The 13,462-nt window shown below is 44.0% G+C and overlaps 1 protein-coding gene across 5 annotated transcripts in view; it reads left to right on the plus strand.

Moving 5' to 3' along the window:
• The window catches only part of LOC124621768 (transcriptional enhancer factor TEF-1), an 803,182-nt gene that overhangs the window by 344,978 nt on the left and 444,742 nt on the right, over window positions 1–13,462 (plus strand). For 3 of the 5 annotated variants that reach the window (XM_047147191.1, XM_047147192.1, XM_047147193.1), the window contains exon 1: window positions 12,661–12,691. The exons of the other annotated variants lie outside the window; for them this stretch is intronic. In XM_047147191.1, the coding sequence (XP_047003147.1) occupies window positions 12,676–12,691 (16 nt within the window). In that variant the 5' untranslated portion in view covers window positions 12,661–12,675. Of the gene's footprint in view, window positions 1–12,660; window positions 12,692–13,462 lie in introns of those variants that run through there. 5 annotated transcript variants of the gene reach the window in all.

The raw sequence follows: 13,462 nt of genomic DNA on the forward strand, positions 1-13,462 counted from the left end.
CGTGATCATTTACAACTAATTTAAGAGCAACAAAATAGACGTCTTACTTTTAACATAGCAGAAGAAAGAAAGACAAGTCTGAAGAACTCAAAGGTGAGTCAGTTGTTTTAAATAAAATAAAGAAGAATGGAAATCGTGAATTGGTATTTCTACTTCTATACCCGGGATATTTCATAACCGAAACGATGAAAATTAAATGGTACAGTTCGTTGGTGAATGAACCTGCAGAGCGACAGAATTGCCAATATCTGTGCTCTGTAAAAGTTACTCGGTAACGATTATCCATTCTGCGTAGGGAGGCATTGTAGACCCATGGAAGGAATAGTGGGTCTGGTCATTTTTTTCGAACCCAGACGTTACAATACATAACACTGGATTTTCGTGGAACATACCTAAATGCTGGCCGAGGTCAACCATTCCTTGCCATCGATAGCACGGATAGTGTGAATTTCACTTGTGCGAACGGATGCTTCAGCAATATCGTGTGTGTGTGTGTGTGTGTGTGTGTGTGTGTGTGTGTTTTATATAGGTAATTTCCAAATGAATTTTCTCTCTGTAGCAGAGTGTGCCCTAGCCTTTCACAGAAAAGTGTTCTATAGAATGAACTATCTAAGATGATTGCGGAAATGAAGGAAGATAATGACACTGGATGCTGGTACGTACACTATATGATCAAAAGTATCCGGACACCTGGCTGAAAATGACTTGCAAGGTGGTGGCGCCCTGAATCGGTAATGCTGGAATTCAATATGGCCTTGATGACAGGTTCCACTTTCGCAAGCATACGTTCAATCACGGGGTGGAAGGTTTCTTGGCGAGTGGCAGCCCATTCTTCACGGAGTGCTGCACTGAAGAGTGGATCGATGTTGGTCGGTGAGGCCTGGCAGTCGCCATCCCCGAATTACTCTTCAATAGTGGGAAGCAAGAAGGTGCTTAACGTCAGTGTAGGCCTGTGCTGTGATAGTGCCACACAAAACAACAAGGGGTGCAAGCCCTCCACCTTGAAAAACACAACCACACCATAACACCACCGCCTCCAAATTTTATTGTTGGCACTACACATGCTGGCAGATGACATTCACCGGGCATTCGCCCAACGCACACTGCCATCGGATCGCCACATTGTGTATCGTGATTCGTCACTCCACACAACGTTTTTCCACTGTTCAAACGTCCAATGCTTACGCTCCTTACATCAAGCGAGGCGTCCTTTGCCATTTACTGGCGTGGTGTGTTGCTTATGATCAGCCGCTCGACCATGACATCCAAGTTTTCTCACCTCCCACCGAACTGTCATAGTACTTGCAGTGAATCATGATGCAGTTTGTAATTCCTGTGTGGTGGTCTTGATAGATGTCTGCCTATTACACATTACGACCCTCTTCAATTGTTGGCGGTCTCTGTCAGTCAACAAACAAGGGCAGCCTTTACGCTTTCGTTCTGTACGTGTCCCTTCACGTTTCCACTTCACTATCTCATCGGAAACAATGGACCTAGGGAAGTTCAGGAGTGTGGAAATCTCGCGTACAGACACATGACACCAATCACCTGACCACGTTCGAAGTCCGTGAGTTCCGCGGAGCGCCCCATTCCGCTCTCTCACGAAATCTAATGTCTATTGAGGTCGCTGATATGGAGTACCTGACAATAGGTGGCAGCACAATGCACCTAATATGAAAACGTATGTTTTTGGGGGTGTCCGGATACTTTTGATCACATAGTGTATGTTACTACTCCCGAACGACCAAGGAATTCGTCGAGCTTGTCTGTAAGACACTGGTCGTCAAACTTTTTTTCTCAGGCGCCAGTACTTACTCAGTGGGGCGGCACCTCATCGGACCCCATATGTACCAATCTTCTTATTAACTGGTAACCTACATTAATTAGTCCGGTGTTTTATGAGCCCCCAACTGACTAGCTATAGTAAGGGCGCAGTAAGTTGGCCGCCGATCTCCAAAGAACTGATCGGTGAAAGTCGGCACCATTCGGAGCACTTCGTGCCTGTTCGCTGTTTCAGATTACTTCCACCCTCAGTGTCGGCCGAAGTGGCCGAGCGGTTCTAGGCGCTTCAGTCTGGAACCGTGCGACCGCTACGGTCGCAGGTTCAAATCCTGCCTCGGACATGGGTGTGTGTGATGTCCTTAGGTTAGTTAGGTTTAAGTAGTTCTAAGTTCTAGGGGACTGATGACCTAAGATGTTAAGTCCCATAGTGCTCAGAGCCATTCCACCCTCAGTGACGCTAAAGACGTGACAGTAGTAATTGCCTGACGAAGTGGTGGTGTGTTGTCTGCGTGAGCGGATGATTAATTGATTAACAACTATACTTCTACTTAAATTCAATATGCAATATCAGACACGATCAAAATTGTTTACTAATTTTCGAATGTCATTTTTCTTCTACTCACTGCGTTGTATTACAATAGCCTTAACTCAGTTTCGTATTTCGTGCCACAAATTCGTGCCGCATCTGAAGGTGATCACGTCAGTCATGCGCAGCCACGAGTCCATGTTACATCCGTGTTACAACGTGCGCCACAACAACTTATTGGTAGGCGTAGCACACGTTCGTGAGTTGTCAGTATTGGAAGACAGACAGTAAAACATTACGTCCGTTAACCCCGTAGTTGCCGCTCTACTTACCCCTTTGCCTCCGAGGTAAGCGGTCAACATTACTTATCTCACGCCCCAATTCACCAACGACAATTAAAATTAACCCTATGTTACAATATTACTGTTTTTGTTAATATTTTTCTTTGTTACTGAGCAGTAAAATTACACTTCTAAGAAGCTCTTAACGTTAGTTGACGTTTTAGGATTCGGCCGTTAGTTGCTAGATGCGTACCACTATAAAAAACGGCTGAGAACGGCAGGGTCGCTGGCGGCAGGCCGCAGTTCGAAGACCACTGACTGACGTAAGATACGAGAGATGTTCGTGGTTTGTTCCGAGACACTGAAAAACAGTGCGGCGATTAGGAACTTGACATCACCACCACCACCACCACCACCACCCTTCTTCGTACCAGGTCAATCCTGGTTATGAAAATGCCTTCCACCACCAAGATGTGAATCAGCTACCTCCTGGGCAAGTGCCACATCACTAACGTGCACTAGCCGCCTTTCTTGGGTGGAGGAGTTGATGTGACAGAACAGAAAGTGGGCCAAGACTAGTTAAGAATATAAGAAAAGAAAAAACAGGAGTCGAAAGCCAACAGAGATATGATTCCGTATGTTATGATATGGGCTATCAGACCAATTGTGTGATTGGATTGAAGAGTTCCTAGATAACAGAACGCAGCATGTCATTCTCAATGGAGAGAAGTCTTCCGAAGTAAGAGTGATTTCAGGTGTGCCGCAGGGGACTGTCGTAGGACCGTTGCTATTCACAATATACATAAATGACCTTGTGGATGACATCGGAAGTTCACTAAGGCTTTTTGCGGATGATGCTGTGGTATATGGAGAGGTTGTAACAATGGAAAATTGTACTGAAATGCAGGAGGATCTGCAGCGAATTGACTCATGGTGCAGGGAATGGCAATTGAATCTCAATGTAGACAAGTGTAATGTGCTGCGAATACATAGGAAGATAGATCCCTTATCATTTAGCTACAAAATAGCAGGTCAGCAACTGGAAGCAGTTAATTCCATAAAATATCTGGGAGTTCGCATTAGGAGTGATTTAAAATGGAATGATCATATAAAGTTAATCGTCGGTAAAGCAGATGCTAGACTGAGATTCATTGGAAGAATCATAAGGAAATGCAATCCGAAAACAAAGGAAGTAGGTTACAGTACGCTTGTTCGCCCATTGCTTGAGTACTGCTCAGCAGTGTGGGATCCGTACCAGATAGGGTTGATAGAAGAGATAGAGAAGATCCAACGGAGAGCAGCGCGCTTCGTTACAGGATCATATAGTAATCGCGAAAGCGTTACGGAGATAATAGATAAACTCCAGTGGAAGACTTTCAGGAGAGACGCTCAGTAGCTCGGTACGGGCTTTTGTTGAAGTTTCGAGAGCATACCTTCACCGAAGAGTCAAGCAGTATATTGCTCCCTCCTACGTATATCTCGCGAAGAGACCATGAGGATAAAAGCAGAGAGATTAGAGCCCACACAGAGGCATACCGACAATCCTTCCTTCCACGAACAATACGAGACTTTAATAGAAGGGAGAACCGATAGAGGTACTCAAGGTACCCTCCGCCACACACCGTCAGGTGGCTTGCGGAGTATGGATGTAGATGTAGATGACATCGAGCGGCTTTAAAGTAACGGGGAAACTTGTACTGGTAGTTACACTTAGGAGGACAAAGCGATGTCCATCCTATCTTATTGCGTATTTTTTTTTTTTTTTCTAAATCACTTTTAGTCACGTCAATTCTCTTTTGAAATACCCTGTTATGTTGGAGTCACTATCCGAATTATCTGTCTCACGGATACAGCCCTCTTTACATAAATGACTTGAGCGGTTAGTTGGTAAAAAGACAGTCGTGTCTCCGATAAGAGTAATTTACTTCCCGCGTAGACGTAGATCTTTCACACTCTCAGAGTAGTAGATTAAGGGCTAGGAAAAGGGTGAAGAGAAACTAACTTCACTGCGAGATCTTTTGGATAAGAGCAAGCCATAAAGCGGGCTATGAAAACTGGAAAATGGCCTCGCTCGCTGCCTAAATCCTCTTGATGTGCTTCCCGGGTTGTCTCAACCGCGAATCGAGGGAATAATACATCCGTAGATTACACAAACAGCGTAGAGCGACACCACACTCAACCTTTGTAAAAAGTGTACCGAGTTTTTGCAAAGGCCATGTCACAGCAATTACGGATCAACGAGGAACCATAAAATTTCCTGAGGGTAACAAGCATATCTGCCATATAAAGCTACCTATAACTGTAATGTTTCCTTGTGTTTTAAGTGCAATGACGGTTGTTTCCTCACACTGTGCTTGCCATATCTACCACTGAAACAATATGACTGGTCAATATGAAATATAAGTAACTCTTCTCAACGTTAACCAACTACAACGAATACGAGTGTACAATTCATTGTTCAATTTCTCCGCCTAAGTTTGAGTAACATGCGTAACAAATGTGCCACTTACAGTCTTAGGTTAACCTCACACTTCAGCTTCAAGTAATATTCTAGTTACTCACGCACGCGATACAGTACTGCATGGGTTCCGCTTCTCAATGAAGACTTTAAAGTATTTCAAAGCCTGAATAAAGATGGTGCAATAGATCCATTGGTAGAATTAAATATGTACTTGAATTACAGAAGTAGGAAATAAAAGTCTGCCCTGTTGTATATAAAAGTCCTCAGTACAAGAAAAGTTCGAAAATGTATTTCTTTTGTTTCTTTATGGACCATACACTCGAAGCCTCAGATTGGACATTTAATGAAGGGCAGTTTATTTGCGGACGGAGTTAAACGTACGGAAGCAGATTGTGCGCAATAAAATTCGAAAGTAGTGCTGTTTTTGGAAACTTCTCTAAAAGACTGCACATTGTACTACGCGAAAATGATATGTATTGTATCTTCTATGGGTGCTTACGTAAATGACATGAAGTGGTTCGTCGCTCAACTGCACTAAAATGTAGGATAGATTTAATAGGACATATCCTGAGACATAAAGGAACAGTTATGTTGATGATGGAGGGAGATATGGAAGGTAAAAATAGTAGAGCCATCAAAACGGAAATACCGTGAGCACGGTCATATGGATGTATATCTTTGAACAAGATAGTTTAGCTGCCGGTTTCCAGACTAAAGACACAACCAACACCACCACCACCACCACCGACAACAATAACAACTACTATTATAAATATCGAATCATAGAAGAAATGCTCAAACCAGCACACTCAGGCACCATAAAATAATAAGTCAAAGTCATGAAAGACATTTGGCAAACAGCAAAAATTCCAGGAGATTGAAAAAAAGGGTTAATTTACGCATTACCCAAGAAGGAAGACGGAACAGATGTAAATAGCTACAGGGGAATCTCATTAACAACAGTTGCTTACAAAATTCTGTCTGTCTTCTCGATAGAGCACAGAAACAGCATGAACCAAAAACTGGAGGCTATCAGGAAAGATTCAGACGAGACCGTTCGTGCACAGATCAAATCTTGAACCTAAAGCTAATTCTTAGACATCACAGTACTTGTAGTACCAATTTAGTGTGCACATTTTTCTTGATTTGGAAAAAGTCTATAATTCAGATGACGATGAATAATTTTTCCGGATACTGAAAGAACAGGGTCTAGAACTGAAAACACTTGCAATCATAAAACGGACACTAACAGATAGAACGTCCAAGGTTAAATTTATGGGAGAGTTCTCAGATCCTTTCGAAATCAAAACGGGATTAAGACAAGGAAATGCGCTGTCTCCATTACTTCTCAACTGTGTCTTTGAAAAAGTGATACAAGAATGTCGGACACAGAAATCAGTCCTAAAAATTGACCAACCAGTAATTTTAAGTGGTGGCAAGTTATCTGTGCCAACGGTCTTGCTGCAGTGGTAACACCGCTTCACGCCAGATAACCGAAGTTAAGCGCTGTTGGTCTTGGCTAACACTTGGATGGGCTTCCGTCCAAATCCATCGAGCGCTGTTGGCAAACGGGGGAGTCCTTGTGCGAAGAGTTGAAGAGCTACCTGACAGAAGTAGTGGCTCCGGTCACGAAAACTGACGACGACTGCGAGAGTGGTTTGCTGACCACATGCCACTCCATAGCCGCACCTAGTGGCCCCTGTCGGCAGAGAATTACACGGCGGTCGGTCGGTACTATTGGGCCTTCTGAGGCCTGCTCGAACTTAGTCAATCAGGCAAGTTCCCTATAGACTGCCTACCGTTTGCAGACGATTTAGCAGTATTAACTCGCGACATTTCATCAGCTCAAATTCAGATTGAACTCTTGAAAGATGCTACAGAAACGCCTGTCTTTTGAAAAAGACATGTTGTATATGACCTGCAGCAAAGACCCATCAAAATTCATCGAGAAGAAATATGGCAAATTAAACGAGTTCCATAATTTAAATGTCTCAAGTGCAACTGTTCAGGAAAATGAAAAGGGCATACCGACTTCCCCAAAATATCTAGAGCAAGAGAAATATCACGAAGTATACAAAATTAGGACACTACAATACAGTAACTAACCCAGAATTGCTCTATGCATCAGAAAACCTATTTTTAACAGGAAAACACATTGAAAACATTCAGAAAAAGGAACGGAAAAGCGTAAGAAAATTATGGGCCCAAAACCTTTAAAGAAGAATGCCTTCTCGGAAGCAATCAGGAAAGTAACAGTACATAAATATCCCTTATTGACATTAGAAAACGCAGGTTAAGATTCCTTGGAAATATTAAAAAAACGTAACCAGACAGATTTACAAAACAAATAGCTAACTTTTTGACAATAGGAACAAAGCCAAAACGGACATGAGGGAATGATTTGGTGAGATTGTAGTGTTGGCTGAAGAGCCAACACCGTGTTACTAGAGGAGGCCGAAATGCATGCGTTTTAGCTCACGCAATCTGGCGTGAGGAGGGAAGAACTATACTGACGTGAGGTCTGGAACGTGACAAGGAATTAGAATTCAGAAAGCGGACGTAATTAGTTTGATACTTAACTTTAATCCATTAATGATGAACGTCGCTCTTGACGGTACATGATTCACAATATTATCTGTTCAGAATACATTCGTAGTAACTGAATATGGCGCCTTGCTAGGTCGTAGCAAATGACGTAGCTGAAGGCTAGGCTAAACTGTCGTCTCTGCAAATGAGAGCGTATGTAGTCAGTGAACCATCGCTAGCAAAGTCGGCTGTACAACTGGGGCGAGTGCTAGGGAGTCTCTCTAGACTAGACCTGCCGTGTGGCGGCGCTCGGTCTGCAATCACTGATAGTGGCGACACGCGGGTCCGACGTATACTAACGGACCGCGGCCGATTTAAAGGCTACCATCTAGCAAGTGTGGTGTCTGGCGGTGACACCACATAGATCAAAATTCATCTAAAATTGACAAGAATTACTCCAAATGATGATCAGAAACGTGGAATCGTAAGGTTCAAAATCTGCAGGTGGCAAGTTGAGCACGAGGAAAAACCAAACAACAAGACTGGAGCGACATGGTTTGAAGTGAGAAAGGAATTCATTTGCGGTAGAAGCTTCTAGTTCATTTTTCACGTTAAAAAAGGTTATTAGTTTGTCACAACTGTTATCAATGGATTACTTTTCTTTACTTACCTCCACAATTTGTTGTTTGTGCCGCTGTATATGTTGACTGAATTGCTTTAGCCACTCAGTCGACTGCATCTCGAGTTAAGTATCTAAAATAAAGTTACTTATTATTACGCAAACGTAAAGACACATGTGGTAGACAAGGGAATGCCAATGAATCCGTTACACAATCAGCGCGACATCTTGGAATCATTTCAAGTAGACGTCCCAGTAGCAAGAAGTATGAATATTGAAAACAGGAGAGTTTATCGCAGTGCACAAAATTACAAGAATTTTCAACCTGCTTCGCTAGGGTGATCATCTTATAGTGACATCACCCGATCTCTCAAATTTAAAAACAGTGGAGGACCAAATGCCTATCTAGCAGATAGAACACTACACGGCGTTCTTAATGGGGCGAGATCGTCAGCTGTGACTTTGGGAGTACACAAAGGAAGTATTATATGCCCATTACTGCTCCCAGTATACATAAATGGTCTTGCGGATAACGTCGGAAGCTCCATGAGGCTGTTAGTGTATGATGATGATGATGATGATGATGATGATGATCTTGATGATGCACATAGTGTCGCTACTGCGCATGCGCCTGTCACGGTCGCCAGTTGCAAGTCTCCTAGCATATTAGAAATTTGTGGTAAGATCCTATGGGACGAAACTTCTGAGACTTACACATTGCTAAATCTAACTTGAACTAATTTGCGCTAAGGACAAAACACACACACACACACACACACACACACACACACACACTCACACTCACACACACACATGCCGGGCGCGTCTACCCCGCGCGGCTCCAAGCGCATTGCCTCATTTCGTTGATAATTACCCTTCTCCTTCTCAGTGATGATTGTTTTATCATTAATAATATTTTGTGATTGGTTGGCTGGAGCACATAAAGCACAGTGAATTGGAATGCCACAGCGATCATAATGTTCAGTACACTACTTACTCGGACTTTCTCCGACCGGGAATTCGCGACCGACCACGTCGGAAGACTCTACATTAACAGTTGTCATGGTAGCGCGCGTGGGAACAATAATAGTGAAATGTCAGGGAGTATCTATACGGAACGACCTAAAGTGTAATGGTCTAATAAAGTTAGTTGGGGGGGGGGGGGGGGGGGGGAGCCGAATGCAAGGCTGAGATTCATTGGAGGAAATGTAATTGATCTACGAAAGAAATGGCTTTCAAAAACTCATCCGACCGATTCTTCAGAACTGCTCGTCGGCCTGAGGCACTTGCCAGTTACGTAATTTCGTGTAGTAAGCTTTACGGAAGTGCTCCTCAAAGTCCAGTGGCAGATGCTGCAGGAAAGGTGTCAGGCGTCACGGAAAGTGTTACTGTTGATAGGTACAGCTTACGTTACTCCCGCATACGTCTCGTAAGATGATCGCGACGAGAGAATCTGATAAATGAAAGCTCATACGGAAGCTTAGCAAATCGTATTCTTCTCACGCACTTTACGTGAATGGAACAGGAAAGGATGTCATGAATTGGTACGTTCTTGGTATCCTCTGATGTTAGAAGTGGCTTGCCCAGCCAGTTATGGAATGACCTACTGTTTAACATGAACTCCCCATGGCTGGAAGTAATTGACAGTGAGCTCCGTCTCGTAAAGTCAACAACTCGGCCATGTCGCCCATCCTTCCAGCCACGCAGACGAAATGGGGTTCTCTTTACTCTAGTCTTCGCATACAACACAGCCCTAAGACGCATGGCTTCTTGATATGTCAGGGGGACCCTCTAATGTGTAATGCATGTGGCGGACAGATTACATTGAACTACGTGTTACCTGAGTATTTTATTTTCACACACGAGGGCTGCAGCTAATTTACCAACAGATTTGTCCTCTATTTTAACTGACAATGACGCGACTGTGGTACGACTTTCTGTGAAATGCCCAACTCGTTCCATAAAATTTTAGAGAGAAATCTTTAATGTGTTATCGAAGCTGGCGCAACCACGTTTTTTATGAGTGATCAGTAAGTCACTTATCCCTGTGTAATATTTTTGATTTAGTCTTTGTCTTGTTTGTGAGTTACCTGACAGTTTTAGAACCTCTGACCATTTTAACGCACGTGCGGATGACCATGGGGTGAGACCGGGAGAGAATGAGTGCAGCTTTGTAAGAGATTCTCTCCTCTTTTATCACAGTTCCGAATCTTTACCACATTCGTTTCTACTAATTTTCATAATGACACAACCATGTCGTTGACCGCTCCTTAAGCCCCCCCCCCCCTCTCACACACACTACATTACATTAACAGGTAATTCCCAGAGGTGAAAAAGCAATATCCTAGAATCAACCGGTGATCGAACCTGAGACCTTTGGATTGACACTCTGGCGCTTATTGACTGATCTGCCTATAGGTTAGGTTTCGAATGACGAGAGGAGAAAGACAGTGTGTCCGCCGTTGAGGTATATTGAATTTCTTCGAGAGTGAAGTACGGCTTGTCTCAGAACGCTATAACGGATGAATCTTGGGATTGTGCGAGTAGAGTAGCATGTTCCTTAGAGAGTGTAGTTTTAGCAGAAAGACGACTGCAGGTTTCGGTGGCGCACGCCGCAGGTACACGGAGGTCGAGGGTCAGAGGACGGGGTGGGTGGGCGCCCTCCTCCCAAGTTAATTACAAAGTGGCGGGGGAGCGCATTCCGCGCATACTTGGCCAGGCCGCCGGCCGCTCCCTCTTAATCCCATATCTGCAGTCCTCACCGCGCGGCACACCACAGCGCTAAGTAATAAGTCTCTTTATCTGGCTCGCAAACTGAAGAGACAATTTGGGATTGCGGCAGCTCTCACACTGGACCAGCCAGCTACTCGCCCGTGGTCTAACGTTTCCGGAAAGACGTCGTGACGCATTGTTAAGGCGCTGGAGCGAGGAGCATCGAATCGCGGATACGCATTGAGACTACCCGACATTTTCCGGACCACTTCAGTTTAATGCAGATTCTTTCATAGAGCGAGCTAGCACAATGTACTTCCACACGTACATGTGTACTCCGCAAGGCACCGTATGGTGTGTGGCGGAGGGTACTTCATATACCCCTGTCATTTTCCCCCGTCTCTGTTCCATTCGCAAATGGTGCGTGGAACAATCGAATGTCTATAAACTTTCGTGTGAGGTAATTTCTTCGATGTCCTGGTCGTCGCCACTTAGCGAGACACATGAGGTTCAAAATGGTTCAAATGGCTCTGAGCACTATGGGACTTAACAGCTGAGGTGATCAGTCTCCTAGAACTTAGAACTAATTAAACCTAACTAACCTAAGGACATCACACACATCCATGCCCGAGGCAGGATTCGAACCTGCGGCCGTAGCGGTCACGCGGTTCCAGACTGAAGCGCCTAGAATCGCTCGGCCACATCGGCCGGCGACACATGAGGAAGGAAGTAGTACACTGTAAGAAAAAGAAAAAAAAATGCACCACGAAAGAATTATCCGAATGGAACGGAAATCGTTTGATATGGTGTACATGTATAGGCGAACAAATGATTACGTTTTCAGAAAAATCTGGGTGATTCAAAAAGAAAGAGCTTCACAAACTGAGCTAGTCAATAACACGTTGCTCTACCTCTGGCCCGTAGGAAAGCAGTTTGATTGATAGAGCTGTTGTGTATCTCTCGGGGATATCGTACCAAATTCTGTCCAATTGGCGCTTTAGATCTTCAAGGTGCCGAGCTGGTTGGAGGGCGCTGTCCACAATGCTCCAAACGTTCTGATCCGAGGAGAGGTCCAGCGACCGTGCTGGCCAAGATAGGGCTTGGCAAACAGTAGAAACTCGTGTCTTGTGCAGGCGGGCATTGTCTTGCTGAAATGTAAGCCCAGGATGGATTGCCATGAAGGACAATAAAATGGAACGTAGAACACATCTGACCAATGTGAGAGATGTTGGCCTATAGTTTTGTGCGTCTGACCACCCTCATCAAAAACAGGAATGACCTATGCTTTCTTCCAGTCGTCAGGAAAGCTTCGCCTCTCCAGCGACCCACGGTACACTGCTCGTAGAAGAAGGGCATATTCTTTCGCATACTCAGCAGTATCTTATTTATGAATGGACCAAGGAGGGGACTGACTATCAATGACACAATGTAGCCTCCGCCATGCACTGTACAGTGGCGTGCGTAGTACAATGGTATAAATGTACATTTGGAACAATACTTAATGATACACGTAGTGTGTTATCAAACTGGTTTTCTTTTAACCCTGTAAAAATATGGATTATCAAGAATTGCCTGGTTCTTGATCCCACGTCTTGTTTGTGATTGGGTTATTTGTTTTTGTTTCAGGTGAGTATCTGATGGCCGTAAGAGGGAAATGTGAGGTAGCCGCCTGCTACATCGTGACGACAAATTGGAGAAGGCCGTGTTCTACTCGCTTGGAGGTTGCACTATTCATTCATAGTGTTTCTTCTCTCTCTTCTTGTTCCTGATGTACTGCTCTACAGGTGTGACTCTTTCTATTTTAGTCTATTGGTAGTCTGTTGAGAATCGACTTGCTACGGCGTACGGTCTACGAGATTCGTTGTTAAAGTCCGGCTGAAATCTTCTATTCTACGTTCTGTGTGCTTCTGCTTCTACTTTGCAATAGCTTCATAGAGCGATGTGGTTCAGTGGTTAAGCTCTGTGGCTCATATTCGAGTATTCCTAAATCGATTAAGGCGACTGCTGGAGCGGATCCTGGGAGAAGTGTACGACTCATTTTCTTCTTCTATCCATACCCAATCCAAACTTGTGTTTTTAACGGGCTAGCCGACGACGTGGCGTCACTGGAGGGTAAATCTTCGACAATGCCAGGCATTCGTGCTGGCGAAACGTCAGAAAGAATCATTAAACAAAACTGGGCCAAAGATCCCGAGACTAAATCTAACAGCCAATACGTTAACAAGAAGAATATTTGCGTAATTTGCTTCTGTGATACGTATGCAGTGCCACACCCGTGAGTCAGGAAGCCATTTTAATAAAGTATAGAAAAATTACAAGTTTTAAGTAACTTCTGTACCTCAACTACTGTTAAATTATCAGTTAAAAACTGGAATGGGAAACTACTGATACTGTATCTGACAGCGTGTGTGAAGTTTTATTTCAATTGACATACTGAAACAGACAGAAGTTAAACCTGTCTCTTCATATACGAACCGCAGTACGCCGGTTACCTTATGCATAGTGTGGGGGAACAGATCCCATCCACATCTCTTTACAGCATCTATACAGGCTTT

This window comes from Schistocerca americana, chromosome 7 (assembly GCF_021461395.2).
Source record: "Schistocerca americana isolate TAMUIC-IGC-003095 chromosome 7, iqSchAmer2.1, whole genome shotgun sequence".
In the NCBI taxonomy this organism is placed as follows: domain Eukaryota; kingdom Metazoa; phylum Arthropoda; class Insecta; order Orthoptera; family Acrididae; genus Schistocerca; species Schistocerca americana.